The 20,345-nt window shown below is 35.7% G+C and overlaps 2 protein-coding genes across 2 annotated transcripts; both read left to right on the forward strand.

Moving 5' to 3' along the window:
• The first annotated feature begins 1,263 nt into the window (after positions 1-1,263).
• LOC117933177 lies at positions 1,264-2,631 on the forward strand. The gene is made up of 2 exons (XM_034854571.1): positions 1,264-1,854; positions 1,942-2,631. The coding sequence occupies exons 1-2, from the start codon at positions 1,264-1,266 to the stop codon at positions 2,629-2,631; spliced, it is 1,281 nt and encodes a 426-aa protein (XP_034710462.1).
• A 14,945-nt stretch (positions 2,632-17,576) lies between these two features.
• LOC117933178 (probable transcription factor At5g61620) lies at positions 17,577-18,612 on the forward strand. Its single transcript, XM_034854572.1, has 4 exons — positions 17,577-17,811; positions 17,919-18,127; positions 18,217-18,351; positions 18,433-18,612. The coding sequence occupies exons 1-4, from the start codon at positions 17,577-17,579 to the stop codon at positions 18,610-18,612; spliced, it is 759 nt and encodes a 252-aa protein (XP_034710463.1).
• Positions 18,613-20,345: the final 1,733 nt, after the last annotated feature.

Here is a 20,345-nt window from a genome sequence, read left to right on the forward strand (position 1 = left end):
CTTCTTAGGGTTTCGGATGCACCCACACCGATCACTGTGCACTCTAGTTGACTATTGAGCGTTGAGAGTTTGAGAGGATTCACCATAGGAAACCCCCTGGGATGTCGAGGTAGTGCATGTGTGGAGGTGATGACCACCTTGCATGGAAGCACCCGTCTCTTCGAAGGCGTGCAGAGGGTTGTGTACCGCCGGAGGGTATGATCGCTTCTACTAGGGATCTTTAAAATCCACCCATATTCATTTAGAGCCACCTTCACCTTGTAGGTTGAGCCGTAGATCCTTCGATTAGGACTCCCTTCCTCACACGTGGGTGCATCTGAGAGCCTTCAGAGCCTCTGTAGTCATAGTTTGGATTTGTTACTCCTTCTTTTTTTAGTCTCCATTTGAGAATGCTCAGAGATCGGTTTGAGTTTGAGTATCAGTCGGATCACCTTTATTGTGTCACCTTGGATTATGTTTTTCACTCGATGGGTTTGTCATGTTTTTCCTTAGGGCTTTCGTTTTTCTTTCTTGACTCGACACATCCTTTCACTTTGTTGACACTTGTTACTCCGGGATATGTTCATCGATCATGATCATCTTGTTTTAGCATTGTACAACTATCACGAGCCCGATACCTCATTCTTTGTTTGATCCTTGATTCAATTTTCGACTCGATGCTCATATTTTCATTACGGAAAGGTGAAAGACACGTTTTCATGTTCACACTTTTTTTCGAGAGAGTCGCCTTGATCACCTTATTATTTTTCTCTTATGAAGCTCGAGTTGAAGGTTGATTCAAGGATATGTGGTTATAGATGGAGTATTGATCTCGTGATAGCGTGTTTTTTTTTTTTTTTTTTCACACCTCTTTTATCTCGAATTATTGATAGGAATTCTCTAGTCACATTTGTAGCCATCTCACAGTGGACACCTTTATGACTCTAGAGTTTTCGTCATGCATCCAGATTTCGGATTGCCATCTCAGGACCATGTGCTTGCATGTTGTATTGTCGTATTTTAGAGTTTTATCTCGTGTCCTTCATCCGTTTTGTTTGCATTGTAGGGAGTCAGTTTAGGAGTCGTTTGAGTCTGGAGTCACATTCTTGGAGGAGAGTTGGAGGACGATTGATCAGAGCAAATTCATATCCGAGTTCAGACAGTTCAGTTGAGATGTCGGACGAGCTAGCTTCCACACTTGCTTCCTTTCAGGAGTTCATGGCCGGAGTCAGTAGACGCTTGGATCAGATAGAGAGTTCTCGCTAGGATCCTCATCCGGCTGGCATGGTCACTGGCGAGACGATTCCTCATGCATCTCAGACAGCACAGACTCGTCCACCTGGGGTTTCACTTGGTACTCCGTTCCATCTGGCAGATCATTATGAGACCATTCCACCACCTACTGTCACAGTGCCACCTCCCATGGTTCCCACTATCAAGGATACTCGATTAGCCGAGCAGGAGGCCAAGGTTGAGAGGCTTGAGTCCATGATGAGACGGATCAGATTGCAGGACGGAGGTTTGACTTGGGATGATAGAGACGGCATACCAACGGCTAGCTTGCCCTCCAAGTTTCGCATGCCAGACATCGAGCGTTACAGTGGGATTGGTTGTCCCAAGATCCACTTGAGATTGTTCAGCACGGTCATGAGGGCACATGGTATCAATGATGCGCAGTTGGTGGCCCTCTTTCCTATGTCACTTAGTGGAGCAGCTCAGAGGTGGTTTGCTTCGGTTGAGCCTTCGAGACTCCGCACCTGGGGGGATGTGGCCCATGAGTTCCTGACTCAGTTTGCTTTTAGTGCCGATATTGACGTATCTAGACGAGAGTTGGAGGCCACCAGGCAGAGGCCAGATGAGTCTATTTCTTCCTTTGTCACTCGTTGGAGGGCAAAGGTGGCTGGTATGATAGACCGGCCTAAGGAGCAGGATCAGATTGATATGGTTCTTCGGAACCTACAGCCGAGGTTCGCGAGACGTCTTGTGGGCGTCCCATTTCAGGACCTCAAGAGTCTGGTTCAGACGGCTTTTAGTGTTGAGGAGGCTATTGCTCGAGGATTATGGATAGATAATGCTATTTCCCCTGACAGTAAGGAGAAGAGGCCGATTGGATCATCTACCAGATCTAGAGAGGTTAGTGCTATTAGCTATCAGTACCAGAGGCCCGCGCATCACTCAGCTTATAGGTCTCTTACAGTCAGAGCTCATTTCTCTCTTCCACAGTATCAGTATCAACTGGATTATGCTCAGGAGCCTTACATTGCTCAGACTAGCATGCAGCCGCGACCACCACATCTGAGAGCCGCTACTCACCCACCGCCTAGACTATATGCACAGAGGCCCGCGAGACAGTTCACTCCGTTGGGCATGACTTTGACTAGAGCTTTTGAGAAGCTCAGGGACGCTGGAGTGATTGTTCCTTTGGCACCGAGGCCTTTGCCCCATCCTATTCCTCCTCATTTCCGTTCACATGAGCACTGCTTATATCATCAGATTCCGGGGCACGATACTGAGCGTTGTTCAGCACTCCATCATACGATACAGGATTTGATCGATTCAGGGGTGGCTGACTTGGCTAGGCCAAGTGTGACCACCAATCCCCTGCCTACACATTCTACATATGCAGTTCCTCTTTCTCCTGGTCATCAGTAGATTGATTTGGATATTGAGGGTACTGATGGCACATGGTGTTCTAGGATCTTCCAGGTTGAGGACTTGGGTCAGTCGGCATGGGTACATCATTTTGCAGCGATTTAGCTCAGAGCACCTTTCATTTTGATTTCTGGTCGTCATCAGAGTCGTTTTGTCGAGTCCAGTTTGGTTCAGAGTCGTTGTTTGTAGTTCATGTTAAGAGTCTAGTCTTTTGTAGTCCTCTATCGCTTCACACATGATGTACTCATTTGGTTTATTTAGTGATATGATCTTTTTACTTTGAGTATGTGTTATTCTCTTTTCTAATGAGTATGTTTTGCATATCTTGCGTTGATGTGTGCTATGCTTTTGATTTGAGACAGATTTTCACTTATACATCATGATCACTTTGGCCTGACCTATCATGGAGGATATTGAGCCTATTGACCTAGGATCAGGAGATCGACCTAGGGAGTTTGAGATTATGACCCATTTCACCTTCTGTTCGGAGCAGTACCATATCTATATTCGTACTTTGACTTTATGGACTTGATGACCTATCCATTTTGAGCTTGACATGACACCATCCCTTGGTACCATCGTATGACTTTACTGCCCTCGTTCGCCTTATCATGCTACAGTACCATCGTCTTTCCTTTCCATCATTTCCTTGATCTGACTAGGTAGTGTCCGAGATGGTTAGACCCGAGGTGAGCTTTACACGATGATAGATGGATCATGATGAGAGAGTGGTTTAACTGTTTGACGATATTGTTGAGATAGAGGGGTTATCATGGAGCATCCAGATTTGAGTCATTGCACATGACTTCAGAGAGTCGGGATGATTAGACATGGTGATTTTATGAGATGATGGTGAGTGGCTTGTGATGATAGAGTGAGTTGATTTTCAGAGTACATTGATGGTTGTCATAGAGCATCAGTGGGAGCTTTCGCACGATTTTAGAGGAGTCGCCATGACTATGCTGGATGGATGTCAATCTTTAGTATTGGCCATGTGAGATTTTGAAAGCACGATGTTTGAGGTTTTGGTCAAAGGATGGGTGGCCATCATTTCATGAGCTTATTTACTTTATCACCCTCACATATAGAGTTACCTGTTGCTAGCCCTTTGAGCCTCACACGAGCACATAACCTTTTCTTTCATCACCTCGTTTACCTATTACACCGGGTTAGGGACCCTATAGTGCTTGCATGCTATGATTGGATACGTCATGATTTCCAGACCTGACATACATATTCAGGACTCATTCCTCACTCTTCATTGTGATATTTTCCTCTTTGACATCATCTCATCACTTTTTCCGACATCACATATCACTACTTGTGATATTCGTTCCGTCTTTTCTCTCATCATTGATTACTCGACATTATCTTGTTTCACATTGAGTGGTGTTTTTTCACACGTCACTGTATGGAGGATTGTCACATTCTTTCCTATCATTCACCCCATGGGCAATGGTTCAGAGATGTTATTTTGAGAGGTTGTCTTGTTGGTGAGGATTCATGTTACATTTGTATGTGGAGAGGGTTTGATCATTTGGGTATGTATTTTCATGGGAGTTCATTCATTATTGGTCAGAGTATGCGCAAAAAAAAAAAAAAAAAAGAAAAAAAGAAAAAAAAAAATAAAGATAAAATAAAAAATGATGATAGCGCATTATTCATCGTATCATTCTTCATTGGGCATGTGTATGGACGTGCCAGGTTGCTTCATTGAGTTCATATGATAGAGAGAGTTCGTATGAGAGCTCCTTTCTGGGATTCATCTTGATGTATATTTTGGGTGAGAGTATGAGTCATCCATTCGATTTTTGTGAGAGGGGCGAGCGACCTTTTCTTTAGTATCTCTGGATCCTTGCTCTATCCATCATTCCATCTATTTCAGATGTGACTATTTTCCATGATTTGATGCAAGTTGACCATCACTCACTTTTCTATCTCTTCGTCTTCTTCTATCTTTATTTTATTCCTCCATTCCACTCTACCTCATTTGATTTCTTTCTTTTCTCATCCTGCTTGATGTTTGACTTGGGTTCAACACCCACACATCATACTTGTTCATTCGATGTGACCATTCATTTATCATCACTTTTCATATGGGGACGCTTAGGTCTGGGACTCATGACGCTTTCTACGCATTGCATCTCATGCACGAGGGGTATGGGGATTATATCATTGGGATCTTTGAGCCTAGTTTCCTTTCATTTTTTTCACCCTATTACCTTGGCCTACGTTACGTCCCGTGTCTGAAGACCACCCTGAGGCCATTACTTCACATTGTGTTTGACGGCTCACACATGGGCAATACTCGAGCTTGGTTGATGATTATTTCTCGGAGCATGATGGATGAGGAGTTGAGATGATGATTTACACTGGGGCATACCTTTCTTATCAGTGATGGATCTTCAGAGGCGGCGTTATCTACACTGGGGCATACCCCGCTCATCGATGACGTTTTCTTTCGGGATGATGCCTTGCACTGAGGCATAGTTAGTTCGCTTCTCCACTTGGATTATGATGTCACTTGGATTATGATGGATTAGCAGATGTTGGATGACCCTACACTGGGGCATAGCCATTTCAGAGAGCGCTTTTATTGGAGATACAGTCACTCTACTTGATGCTCTGCATTGGGACATGTTCCGCTCATTGATAGTTGATTTTTGAGATGACGATTTACTTTGAGGCGTGACCCTCTCATTGGTGACGGACTTTGATTTTTCATTGGAGCATAGTCACTTCAGATGGTTTATACTGGGGCATAGCCAGTTCATTCGTACTCATAGAGCTCGGGGATTTTGATTCATATGGGTTATGTTGAGAGGTTTCCATTTTTAGCACCAGGAGTAGAGATTGATTGATTTGTTGACTCGGATACACTACTTTACATTGGGGCATAGTCGGAATGGAGAGCATTTTTCATTGGAGCATAGCCACCCTATTTGGATCCTTTACACTGGGGCATGTCCATCTTTTGGAGGGAGATCAGATTGGTTCTTGACATTGGAGCATCTGACAAGTGATATGGAGATTATTGGATTGTTTCATATTGTTCTCATTGCACACTGTGGCATAGCCACCTAGTTGGATGTTTCGACATCGAGATTTGACTTTCTGTTTGTGATGGCCGCTTTCGATGGATTATAGAGCTATTGACGCCTTGGGTCTAGTCTTCTCGGCATACTCAGGTGATCTCAGATACTTGCCTACCTTTCATTTCATACTCAGACATTTCACCCTGGATACTTTCACGCTTTCTATCACACCAGAGCCTGATCATCGCCTTCTTTTATCTTACACATCCCACCGTGACATATGACCTCACATTTTTCTCGATTAGGAGGAGATGTAGATCAGTCCTCGATCATCTCGGTTGTGCTTTCATACATCTTTCGGACTTTAGGTTCAACATTTTCCATGATAGTAGGGCCTGACAGATTGTTGACTTATTAGTGACGATGTTTTCACTTTGACAGTTGGCATGTTGAGTATTGTTTTGCTTACTCTTTGCATTTTGAGCACTAATCATTATTGTTGTTATTCATCAGTTAGTTTTGTTTTGTCAGCATGGTGTCGTGACACATGGTCCTATTTGGCACTACCCATCTGAGGTTGGACATTTTCATTACATGATGGATGAGCATATTTGAGAGTCCAGTAGTTTTGAGACATTTGTATATCTCAGTCTGTTCACTGTCACATACTGGGGCATATCCTCATTTCCTAGGATCATCAGACCTTTCATAGGCTTCATTATCTTTCGACCTAGTTGTCGATCCTCATGAGTTGTCATACTGGGGCGTATCCCCTCCTTCCGAATTTGCTTACATCGTTATCCTGGATGTCCTTTGGCTTTGGGCTACTTGATCAGACCACCATCATGTCAGTTTAGTTTTTGGGCCGCACCTATATTGATCGGCCATTTCCTTGTCATATCAGTTTGTGTTTCTGGGACCGCACCTACATCGATCGGTCATTGTCTTGTCAGTTTGTGTTTCTGGGACCACACCTATATCGATCGGTCATTGTCTTGTCAGTTAGAGTCAGGGCCGCACTTATATCGATCGACCATCTTCCTATCAGTTCAGTTCGAGTCGGGACCGCACCTATATCGATCAGTCATTCGTCGTATCAGTCTGAGTCGGGGCCGCACCTATATCGATCGACCATCTTCCTATCAGTTCAGTTCGAGTCGGGACCGCACCTATATCGATCGGTCATTTGTCATGTCAGTCTGAGTCGGGGCCGCACCTATATCGATCGACCATCTTCCTATCAGTTAAGTTCGAGTCGGGACCGCACCTATATCAATCGGTCATTCGTCATGTCAGTCTGAGTCGGGGCCGCACCTATATCGATCGGCCATCTTCCTATCAGTTCAGTTCGAGTCGGGACCGCACCTATATCAATCGGTCATTCGTCATGTCAGTCTGAGTCGGGGCCGCACCTATATCGATCGGTCATCTTCCTATCAGTTCAGTTCGAGTCGGGACCGCACCTATATCAATCGGTCATTCGTCATGTCAGTCTGAGTCGGGGCCGCACCTGTATCGATCGACCATCTTCCTATCAGTTCAGTTCGAGTTGGGACCGCACCTATATCAATCGGTCATTCGTCATGTCAGTTTGAGTCGGGGTCGCACCTATATCGATCGACCATCTTCTTATCAGTTCAGTTCGAGCCGGGACCGCACCTATATCAATCAGTCATTCATCATGTCAGTCTGAGTCGGGGCCGCACCTATATCGATCTACCATCTTCCTATCAGTTCAGTTCGAGTCGATCGACCATCTTCCTATCAGTTCAGTTCGAGTCGGGACCGCACCTATATCAATCGGTCATTCGTCATGTCAGTCTGAGTCGGGGCCGCACCTGTATCGATCAACCATCTTCCTATCAGTTCAGTTCGAGTCGGGACCGCACCTATATCAATCGATCATTATCGTGTCAGTTTGAGTCGGGACCGCACCTATATCGATCGGTTATTATTGTGTCAGTTTGAGTCGGGGCCACACCTATATCGATCAGCCATCTCCTTGTCATATCAGTTTGTGTTTCTGGGACCGCACCTATATCGATCGGTCATTATCGTGTCAGTTTGAGTCGGGGCCGCACCTATATCGATCGGCCATCTCTTTGTTATGACAGTTCAGTTTCTGGGACCGCACCTATATCGATCGGTCATCGTCATGTCAGTCCGAGTCGGGGCCGCACCTATATCAATCGACCATCTCCTTGTCATGTCAGTTTAGTTTCTGGGACCGCACCTATATCGATCGGTCATTGTCTTGTCAGTTAGAGTTCAGGGCCGCACCTATATCGATCGACCATCTCCTTATCATGTCAGTTCAGTTTCTGGGACTGCACCTATATCGATCGGTCATTGTCTTGTCAGTTAGAGTTCGGGGCCGCACCTATATCGATCAGCCATCTCCTTGTCATGTCAGTTTGTGTTTCTGGGACCGCACCTATATTGATCGGTCATTATCGTGTCGGTTTGAGTCGGGGCCGCACCTATATCGATCAGCCATCTCCTTGTCATGTCAGTTTGTGTTTCTAGGACCGCACCTATATTGATCGGTCATTATCGTGTCGGTTTGAGTCGGGGCCGCACCTATATCTATCGGCCATCTCCTTGTCATGACAGTTCAGTTTCTGGGACCGCACCTATATCGATCGGTCATTGTCTTGTCAGTTAGAGTTCGGGGCCGCACCTATATCGATCGGCCATCTCCTTGTCATGTCAGTTTAGTTTCTGGGATCGCACCTATATCGATCGGTCATTGTCTTGTCAGTTAGAGTTCAGGGCCGCACCTATATCGATCGGCCATCTTCTTATCATGTCAGTTCAGTTTCTAGGACCGCGCCTATATCAATCGGTCATTTTCCATGTCAGTTTGTGTTTAGCTTGAGTCGGGACTGCACCCATATCGATCGGTCATTCATCTTATCAGTTCAGTTCAACGTCCAGGGTCTTTGTTCAGTATGATATTCAGAGTCACATCTTCAGTCTTGGCATTCTGAGCCATTGTGCATACTCATCCAGGCATTTTTGGGTCACCATGTATCATCCGTTCTGGGCATTTAGAGTCACTTTCCTCACCTGGCTATTCTGGTACTTATTGCTTGATTGTCATTGCTCTTCTAGACTTCCGCTTCCACTACACATGACACGGTCTTTTGAGATCACGACACGTATTTATGTCATGTTGTTGGGCACCCTACACCTAGCATTCTCATGTATATCACATAAGGAGTCCCCTTTGGACACGTTTTTTTCTATACTTCAGAGTGGTTCGACCGTTACTAATCTTTGACATCGATCTTTGAGTCACTCTCGGAGACGTTTTAGAGGGAGTTTGGGTCCTTAGTGTGGCTTCAGAAGCATTTTGAGATATCATTTTCCCTTAGGGTTAGACCCCTTTTGCTCATCTGTTGGTTTGAGTGAGTTCTTGTCTCGTTAGTGTCCTTTTGGGGGTCTCCTTTGTTCTTCGGTAGAGTTCACTTCATTCCACTCACTATTCACACTTTCTTTTCACTCTAGTGTTCATATTCCTTACACTCATGAACTCTACCGAAGAGAGGCATATTTGTAGACCTCTTATGTGGCACCCGGGATGGACGACAGCTTCTTGTAGAGGAGCAGAGAGGGACCAACTTCTGGAAACATCAGCTGCATGAAACGTGTGGGGAGCAACTGACCACAACCATAGTGGTGGTTGGGGCTCCAGACATGCTGAGCAAGGAACAGGAGAGCAGGTGCTAGTTTTCCGGATCTGGAAAGGAAAGAAAAGAGAAAGAAGGGAAAGAGGAAAAAAAAGAAAAGAAAAAGGAGAAAAAAGCCAGAGGGAGGCAGGGGTTTTCTGGTGCTTTCGAGGGTGGCAGAGGAGCAAGAGGAGAGAAAGTCGGACCACCTTCAGCTAGAAAGCTCAGGTATGGCCATCTCCTCAATTCTGATCTTTATTTTTCGCTATTTTTTTTCTCAGTTCGTGCTGCGAATCTATTCTTCTCTGTTATTGGGCTTGTTGATTATGGCTTTGGCACCATTCTTTCCGAACCCCACGCGCGACCACCCCCTGTAACTCTGCGCTCTTTCACCCTCATACCCGACCACATCACCTCTTCACCTTTCCATCTCATTAACCTTCATAATTCTTTAGTCCCGTGCCCACATCCTCTTGACATCACACCCACGTCTGTGTTATCCATGCACGCATGGCTGCCTAGGTTTTTTTTTTTTAGCCTCCTTTAAGGTCCCGAATCTATCCAGCCTCTGTAGTGGCAGCGAGGATATAATAAAAAAGGAAGAGATAGAAGGCACGAGAAATAAGAAATGTGGCTCAGCAGCCTTTAACCTACAGCTCCATGGTCCGTGACACGAAGGTTCTCGTCAAGCAAGCGACCTTGAAGGCTGTTCTTGGAGCAGCACTGGGTTATGGGTCTGCACTTTCTGAGCATATTATTTCGAACGCTGTTATGAGGAGTTTTATGAGGACACACAAACCGAGTTCCTGAAGTTTGGGGACATGGTGAACTTTAAAGTGTATAGAAAAGGGTCATGCAGCCATTCCTCAACATTCAATCGATTCAATATTGGCAGCTTCTAATGTGATTGTGAGCATTATGGGTTTACTTGAGAAAACAGAAGAAAGAAATGGAGTATCTCAGGGCATTAAGCGAATGGTTAGTGTGGGTATGGCAGAGAGGTGCATTGGAGAATGAGCTTGCTTTTTTTTCTTTTCATTTGTTTATTCCTTATAGACTTGTTGTACACGTTTGGTGGCCATTTCTTTTTTTTTTTTTTTTTTTTTATTATTATTATTATTGTTATTACTTCCTTAGTTTTCTCCAATTTCTTATGTCAAAGATTTCATTTCTAAAATTTTAATTTCAAGATAATTTTTTCAAAGCCCCAATATTAATTTAATTTCTCAAAGCTCCAATTTTAATTTAATTTTTCAAAAACTCTTTTTTTTTAAAAAAAATAAAATAATATATATATATATATGTATATTTAGTTTTCAACACTTTGACTTCCTAAAATTTAATTGTTTTCAAATTTAATTTTCTTTTATTGAAATAAAAATAAAATTCCGTCTTTAAATATATTTTTTTTTAAAAAAAATTGTCATTTTCAAATTTAACTTCCAAATTTAATTTTCAATCTAAAAAGTTCCACTATTCTTTTTTTTATTCGTTTAAACATTATTTTTGCTAATTAGTATCATTATTCCATATTTATTTATTTATTTATTTCAATCATTAAAGTTTAATTCTTCAAAACCAGATTTCCAAATTTAACGACTCAAAAATTCCATCATTCACTTTTATTCATTCAAATATCATCTTTGTTATCATTGTTATAAATTCCACGTTTACTTATTTCTTTTTTCTAAAAATTCCAATAATTAGAGTCCAATTATTCAAAGATCCGACTTTCAAACTTAATTTTCAAAATCCCACTATTCACTTTCATCCGTTCAAATATCACTTTCGTCAAAATTTGATTTTCCAATTTAATTTTTAATCTCACAAACCCCATTACTCACTATTCATCCGTCCGAATATCATTTTGATTAATTAATAACATTATTCCATATTTGCCCATTTATTTCTCTTAAAAATCTCAATCATTAAAGTCTAATTCTTCAAAATTCCGATTTCTAAATTTAGCTATCTAAAATTCCAAGTATCCTATCTCTGAACTTAATTTTCAGTTCCTAATGTTCGATTACCGTATTTACCCAGTTACTCATTTGTTATCATCATTATTTTTATTACCATTTTATTTGTTCATTTCTAAAAAGTCCGCCTTCAAATGATCTTCAAGATTCTAATTTTTCAATTAAATTTCAAAAATCTAATTTTCTCCCGAATAGTTTTAATTCCGCTCTGGCTTTCAAACAATCTTCTGCTCCTCTTGACTTTAATAAGCAGGAACGAATTTTCCGTAATTCCGAATAATGGAATTTATGGGATTAATTCATGCAATATAAATCAGGCTTTGGTGGGGGCCCAACATATGTGATTTCCTTATGATTGATTGATTGTTTGTTTGATTTAATTGCCATGCATGATTGATTTTATTCTGCTCTATGACATGCTCGAAACTATTCCTTAATTGTGCACTAACCTCACTTCTTGATAGCGCTTTATGGATCGTTGCCCAGGTATGTACCCATTTTCCTCTGATCGTTGTCTATGCATGTCTCGACTTTTATGTGTGCATGATCATTCAGGATATTCATTGATTTACTTGTCAATTGCCACGTCAACTTCATTTTATTAGTAGAGACTCGACTTTAGGGACTTAAAGGGGTGCTACGGTCTTTATCGTACCTTCCCGATAAGTAACCTGACCCCCAAACCCGATCCGATTTTTCGCAGACCGTCTTTTCCAAAATAAGGAGTCACACTTAGGGTTTTTCTTTTTTATTTTGTTTACCCTTTTAAAAATAAAACAAAAATAAGTGGCGACTCCAAGTCATTTTTCCTAATCCATAAAATCAATTTTTCAAATAAAAATCGAGCTCGCCATCGAGTGGAAAACGCATGAGCTGAAATGCGGGGTCCACAAAGGACCAAGTACAAAAAACCGAGATCATAATATAAAAGATGAGACCAAAGTATGAACTAATGAAACATACTTGAATACCTAGCAAAAAATAATCTAAAATGTATAAATGTGATTATCGTCTATTTGGATAGTTAATAAAACATAATATATATCAATAATTATTAAATTTAGAAATAAATTCAAAGCACGAAATTCGAGATATGATTGAGTTGTTGAAACTAAAAAGAGGAATAAAAAAGAAAATTTTATGTTGTGTCTGGAGACTTTTTTAAAAATAATAACTGAGAACAAATTTTAGAAACAATTCTCAATTATTTTAAGTAACAAAATTATGTTTAAGAATTCAAAGATAAAAAATAGATTTTTCAAGTTATATAATAGCTTACAAAGTATTCCTTATATTTCAAATTATTACCTAAACAGTTTATCAAAAACAATTGAAAACATTGTAATTTTGTTCTTAATTACCAAACGTGTTTTAGAAAATTATTTTGTATTCTAGATAACTATTTTTAAGAATATTTTCCAAACAAAAAAGGGAGTATTTTAATCACTTTTTTGAAATGATAGTAGTTAAAATTTTAATTCATTTTTACTTTGATGGTATCTTAGGGTCTGTTTAGTTCTTGTTTTCGAGAATAGATTTTTATTCTCTCGAAAAGAAAAGAAAAAAACAACCAATAATTGTTTTTTTATTATTTTTATTCTTAAGAATAGTATAGAGAAAACATCTTTTTAGTTGTTTTCACTTGTTTTTTAAGAGTTATTTTTAAAAATAATTATATAAACATGTACAATAATTAAAAATAGAACACATAAAAATAATTTTAAAAACATATTTAAAAATATTAAAAATATATTAAAAATATTTTAAGTTTCCAAATAAAATTTAATTTTACAAAACATTAGAAAATAGAATTGTTTTTTAAAAATATATACCAAATAGGCCTTTAATTCACTTCCATTCTTATTTATATATTTTAAATACATTTAAAGTTTATTATATCATATATATATATATATATATATATATATATATATATATATATTTGAAAGCAAACTATTTTAAAGATTAAAGACAATGTTTGATTCCAAAAAATATATTAAAATTTAAATTATTTAATATTTACATAGGACAGTTAAATAAGTAGAAAAAATTTAAAGTAGTATATAAAAATAATTTATTGACTTTAAATTTATTTATTTTTTATTATTTTATTATTTTTTATTTATTTCCTTCCAACTTTCTAACAAGTAACAACCAAACATAGTCAAGGGATATAAAAATAGTATAAAGAGAAAAAGCATAGCTTATTTCCAAAAAAGGCGTGTGAGTTTAAGCTAACGAGACGTTATGGGTCTTTAAATCGAAAACAACGCTACTGCTAATTTATTATCCAATAAATACATGATATAAAAGTTTAAACGATCAAAATCTTTTTAAGAAAATTTATAAACTAACTAGTCATTGCGGGCTCATTAAATTCAACCGACTTATAGTAATTAATAATTATGATCTAATGGATGATAAAAACGAATTTAATTCTAAAATTCTTTAAAACATAGGATTATACATAGATGTATGCTATTTCGCTGGGTTTATTTATTTATTTATTTTTTTTTTAAATCAACATCAATTAATATTATTGTTTTATACCTCTTTTCTTCTTTCTCCTTTTAATTAAATGAACTAATTACTTTTCGTTAATTTTTTTAATAAAAAAATATCTATAATTTATTATCCAATAAATACATGATATAATTTTTTTTAATTAAATGAACTAATTAAATCAACATCAATTTTTGTTCTTATTTAAAGTAATATTTATCTTCAACAAGTGTGTTGCAATTTCATGTCCTGTGAAATTAAGTGAGAAAACAAGTAATGGGAAGGTTAAATTTATTTAATAAAGATAATTGGTTGAGTCGGTTCACCAATGCCTTGATCGGTTCATCATTTCTGGCCAAAAAACCTATTTTTTTCGGTCTCTTTGCTTTTAACACTTACGCAAGGTGTTTACGTAAATTAATATATGAATTTTGAAATGATTTGTTTAAGGTTCATTTGATAAAACTTGGGTTTAGATGGAAATGTTACTTTAATGCATAAACTGAGTTTTTAAAGATGCATGAAAAGATATGAAAATCCTAAGTGCACCCATGCATTCATCTTACATATGTTTTCTATAATTAAAGGTCTTCCCATTATTTTGATCGGGCATCCATTGAGTCATTTGATGAATTTTCAAATTAACACTTAAAATTCTTTATAATTCAAACCAATTAGTAACTTAACCATGATTTATTATCATTAAAATGCGATTAGGAGAACCCTTGGACTAACATCTTATTTAGTAAGTTTTTAAAAAGTTTTAAACTATGCTTGGAGACTGTTTTCTAAACTCGATAATGATTAAAAATAAAATAATATAGATATTTTTTTTTAAAGAAATATCGGAAGAAAAAAAATATTTAGAGTTTCCAAATATATTTTTGTTTTAGAAAAGATTACTCTCCTTTAATCCCTTGTTTGGTAAGTTTTTTTAAAAAAGAAAAGTTTTAGATAATGATTAAAAATAAAATAATATAGATAAAAATTATTTTCAAGAAATATTTGAAGACACAAAAAAACAAGTTCAGAATATTCAGAGTTTTCAAATATGTTTTTGTTCTAGAAAAGATTACTTTCCTTTAATCCCTTGTTTGGTAAGGTTTTGAGAAAAAAAAAAGAAGTTTTAGAGTATGCTTGGAAACTATTTTCTAAATTAAATAATGATTAAAAATAAAGTAATATAGATAAAAATTATTTTTAAGAAATATTTGAAGACACAAAAAACAAGTTCAGAATATTAAGAGTTTCCAAATATATTTTTGTTTTAGAAAAAATTACTCTCCTTTAATCCTTTATTTAGTAAGCTTTGAAAAGTTTTAGAGCATGTTTGGAGACTGTTTTCCAAACTAGATAATGATTAAAAATAAAATAATTAGATAAATTTCTTTTAAAAGAAATATCTAAAGACACAAAAAGCAAATTCAGAATATTTAGAGTTTCCAAATATATTTTTCTTTTAGAAAAAGATTATTCTCCTTTAATCCCTTGTTTGGTAATTTTTAAAAAACAAAAATGTTTTAGCATATGTTTGGAAAGTTAATATAGATAAAAATTATTTTTAAGAAATATCTGAAGATACAAAAAGCAACTTCAGAATATTCAAGGTTTTCAAATATATTTTTGTTTTAAAAAAGATTAATCTCCTTTAATCCCTTGTTTGGAATGTAGGAAAAAAAAAAAGAAAAAGCTTTTTGAAAATTGTTTTCTAAACTAGTTAATGATTAAAAATAAAGTAATATAGATAAAAAAATTAATTTTTAAAAATTTCTGAAGACACAAAAAGCAAGTTTAGAATATTTAAGATTAATCTTCTTTCATCCTTTGTTTGGTAAGTTTTTGAAACAAAAAGAAGTTTCTAAAGTATTGTTGGAAATGGTTTTCTAAACTAGATAATGATTTAAAATAAGATAATATAGATAAAAATTATTTTTAAGAAATATTTTAAGACAAAAAATAAGTTCACAATATTTAGTGTTTCCAAATATATATATATTTTTTAGAAAAGATTAATCTCCTTTTATCCCTTGTTTGGTAAGTTTTTGAAAAGAAAAGTTTGTAGAGTATGTTTGGAAATTGTTTTGTAAACTAGATTATGATCAAAAGTAATGTAATATAGATAAAAATTAATTTTAAGATATATTTGAAGACACAAAAAAACAAGTTCATAATATTTAAATTTTCCAAATATATTTTTGTTTTAGAAAAGATTAATCTCCTTTAATCCCTTTTTGGTAAGTTTTTTTTTTTTTTTTTAAAGTTTTCTAGAGTATCTTTGGAAATTGTTTTCTAAACTAGATAATGAATAAAAATAAAATAATATAGATGAAAATTATTTTTAAGATATATTTGAAGACAAAAAAAAAAACAAGTTTAGAGTATTCAAAGTTTCCAAATATATTTTTGTTTTAGAAAATATTACTCTCCTTTAATCCCTTATTTAGTAAGTTTTTGAAAACAAGAAAAGTTTTAAGAAAAGTTTTGGAGTATGCTTGGAATTGTATTCAAAACTAGATAATAATTAAAAATAAAATAATATAGAAAATGTTTTTTTTTTTTCAAGAAATATCTAACGACACAAAAAGCAAGTTTAGGATATTTAGAGTTTCCAAACATATTTTTGTTTTAGAAAAGATTACTCTCCTTTAATCCCTTATTTGATAAGTTTTTGAAAAAAATAAAAGTTTTAGAGTATGTTTGGAAACTATTTTCTAAACTAGATAATGATTAAAAATAAAATAATATAGATAAAAATTATTTTTAAAAAATATTTGAAGATATAAAAAAACCAGTTCAAAATATTCATTCTATGCTTTTATTTGTTAATAATTTTCCTTAAACACCAGTTTTTGAATTGTTTAATACCACAAAATGAATTAATTATCTACATATTTGCTCTTTTTTTTAATAGAAAATAATAATAAATTAATAATTAATAAAAAATTCTTACAGGTAATTTATGTTAAAAAGGTAATGATTTTTTTTTCTAAATTGAGTCACTATTTTATATTTAATTTTTTTTAAAGATAACTTTTAAAGATATTAAAAATTTACCTGACAATAATTTTAGGAAACACTTATAATATTTTTAACACTTGAAAATTTGTATTATTTAAATGTTAAAAAGGTAAATTTTCAAAAATTAAAAATATTAAAAATATTAGACACAATCATATATCATAATCTTTGTGGAAAAACTTTCCATTTAAAATAACATCTATTTTCATGTTATTTTTTAAGTAAATTTTTTCTATAATATTAATTAATTTAAAAATGGTAATTATAATCCCATCCTAAGAAAAATATTTGGATCATGAAATCCGAATTTTACCCCTAAGTCCATGCTGATCAAACCTCACTTTAATTATTAACATACCTATTATTATTATTATTTTCTGATAAGCGATCGTACGGCTTGTTTGATGGTAATAATAACTTAAATTTTATTTTAGGCAAGTATATTTGCGTGGTCTTATGTAAATTCCCTTTTCCTTCTCGCTTTCTTTTTCTTTTCTTGTTCCCATTTTTTTCCTAGTGATTTCATGGTTTCTAAAAACGTTTCAAGCGAGGTAACAGATGAAGATATTTCAACGCAGATTTCGAGGTGAGTAGAAAAGATTTTCTCGGAGTTTCCAAAACGAGATTAGAAACTATGGAGACATTCTCCATTCTCCCACAGTATATAAAGAGGGGAGATGTTGTGGTTTTGTAGACAGAAAGAGAAGAAGAAACAAACAAGAGATCAGAGGAGAGCGGAGATGGAGAAGGAGAACCAAAGTGGCAGCCATGGAAAGGGGTATTTGAAGCTTTTTGGGGTGGAAATCAGAACAAATGTCAGTGATGACGAAGAAAGTATGAAGAAGAGAATAAGCATGGGGGGTTTGGAATTGTCCATTAGCCTAAATAATGAGAATGATGATAATGTTGGGTATCTCTCAGACAGCCTGCTTCAGTCCAGCACCCCCGAAACTGCTCATCATCGTAAGAAGAAAGGTATCATCTCTCACTTTTACCTTCTTTTCAAGAAAATCTTTGTTGATTTTTTATTTTATTTTATTTTTAACCAACGATTCTTAATATGGGTTTTTTTTTTTTGTCAGTGACTCAATGGTCTAGAGAAGAACATCAAAATTTTTTGGTGGGATTGAAAGAGAAGGGAAAAGGCAACTGGAAAGAAATAGCTACCAAGTTTGTGAAAACCAGGACTACGAGCCAAGTCGCCAGCCATGCACAGAAGTATTATCTTCGACGGAGGGGGCGCCATGAAAGGAGGCGTAGACCAAGCGTCTTCGACATGCCTTTCGAACCTGTAACTCCATGCATACTCTTCCTTATTTGTTTTTTTTTTTCTTTTGGGATAATTGTGTGACCAGAAGAAGTAAATATTGATTTACACAGGCTTCTCCTTCTCAAGCTTCTGCGTCTTCTTCATCTTCACCATGTCCACAACAGGATTCTACCTCGCGTGGATTGCCAGTGAAGAGTAACGTTGAAAACAACTATCCCCGTAATTTTCACGGTGTTCCATATATGGTAAGAGGAAACTGCTTGGTATATAATTAACATTGAAACAACCTTCAATCCAAGGGTCTTTAACCCACCTTCTGTTTACAGGTGAGAGTACTTCCCCAAAACACGGTGGGTTCACAGAGCTTTGTAGCAGATAGATTTACTCCAGCAGTGTCGTACGTGCCCATGGTGATTCTCCCCGGTCCACCCTTGGCCTACTTAAGAGCTACCCACAGAAAATTTGCTGCTGCTGCGACTGCTATTAATTCACGCCCGAGGCAATGATGCTAGTTTAGATTTCTGCAGATTTAGATTGTATTTGCTACAGTAAAATTACAAGAATATTTGAGCAAATTCATAGAATCAATAAATCAAATTTACCATTTTTTTTGGGTGATTTTTATATTTCGAAATGATAACAATACATATTGTATTCATTTATAGAAGGATAATTACTTAACTATATGTTTGTATCACCAGAAAACCAGTAGAGTTTTGTTTGACTTACTTCAAATGCAATTTAAAAACATTCTTTTCAATTGGGTATGGCTTGTTCTATTCCTCGGGCTAATCATTGACCTATTAGTTAACTATGGCTACGAATGTTAAGGGCATGATATGCATATTGAGCTCCAATCTTGTAAGCTTACGCTTTTAAAAAAAATTGGTTATTCAACAAAATACATGTAAGTTATCATTGCAAACCAAAGATTATATTAGGGCGAGAGATGAACAAAAATCCAGAACCATGTGCTCCAAGCCATTCACAAATTTGATATGAGTCATAAGATTTTGAAATTATTAACAGATTATTGACTTGAACCTTGATAATAACTGATTAGGAAAAAAAATATCTAGGCATCTATTCTTTAATCCTATGTGTTTCAATGAAGCTCTTTCCCTCACCATCATCATTAGCAGAAGGAAAATTCAGAAAATCTCTAAAGCTGCTAACCCTTGGGATGCTCTTCATCTACAAGCTCTTTGGCAGTCTCCATCTTTTCATCCATGCTCAAACTGTGGAAGCTACCAATTGAGATTCTGGTCCTCTCACAATTAAGGGGTAGCCATATGTACCACACCCTTGTACAAGCCATTGCTTGGTACCTCAAGATGGTCTCTCCTATGTGGACTAGTAGGGCAAAGGATTCAATAATTTCTTTTACTAAATTTCAAGATTTTTTCAATTAACTAAATATGGATTAGTTGAAAGTGATATTTTATTTAAAAATTATCTACCATATGGTAGATGAAGACCGTATAGTTACTAAAATCTCAAGTAAAATATATAAACGATAAATTAGATTTTGATTTTTATTATTTATAATTTAAAACATTTATCCTATTAAACCATCTCTTCCCTTATAGTTTAAATTAAAGATAAAATTTCTTAATATGAACAATTAGTATTAAAAATTAAATAATATATAATTTAATATAATTATATAGTTTAATTGTAAATGAGTTGTTATTTAGTTAAATTTTAATATAGACACACACCACCATGTCTATTATTTCACTTAATTTTCCTCTTCTATGTAAAGATTAAATAATTTAAAAATATATAATTTTTTTACTAATATGAATTATATTTAAATTTCTTTCATATTTTCATAGTAAAAGACTGAGAAAATAATTTTTCTTTATATTTTATTTTTCTTAATACTTTTTCAAGAGTCAAACATAAACTAAAATTTTGATATCATATATAATAAGATTAATGTAGAGGTGGGCTTTTTGGATGGTATTATGGTACACAAAGTACCATTAACTAACTTTTTAGTTCTTTTGCCTTCTTAGTTCTTGCATAATGGTATGGATGAAGTAGCTTTACATGTTAAAGCTTCTCTATGATAAAATAATTGCGGTGTTGGAGTGATGAGTCACTACTATAACACTAAACTTGTCTAAATCAATTGCAGGTTTCTAATACCACTCAAAGTTGTAGTATCGTCGGAAAAAAGTCACATGAATTCAATAAGCTTGTTTGCTATATTTTATTTAGATAATAAACTTGG

The sequence above is a fragment of the Vitis riparia genome, chromosome 16 (genome assembly GCF_004353265.1).
Source record: "Vitis riparia cultivar Riparia Gloire de Montpellier isolate 1030 chromosome 16, EGFV_Vit.rip_1.0, whole genome shotgun sequence".
NCBI classification, from domain to species: domain Eukaryota; kingdom Viridiplantae; phylum Streptophyta; class Magnoliopsida; order Vitales; family Vitaceae; genus Vitis; species Vitis riparia.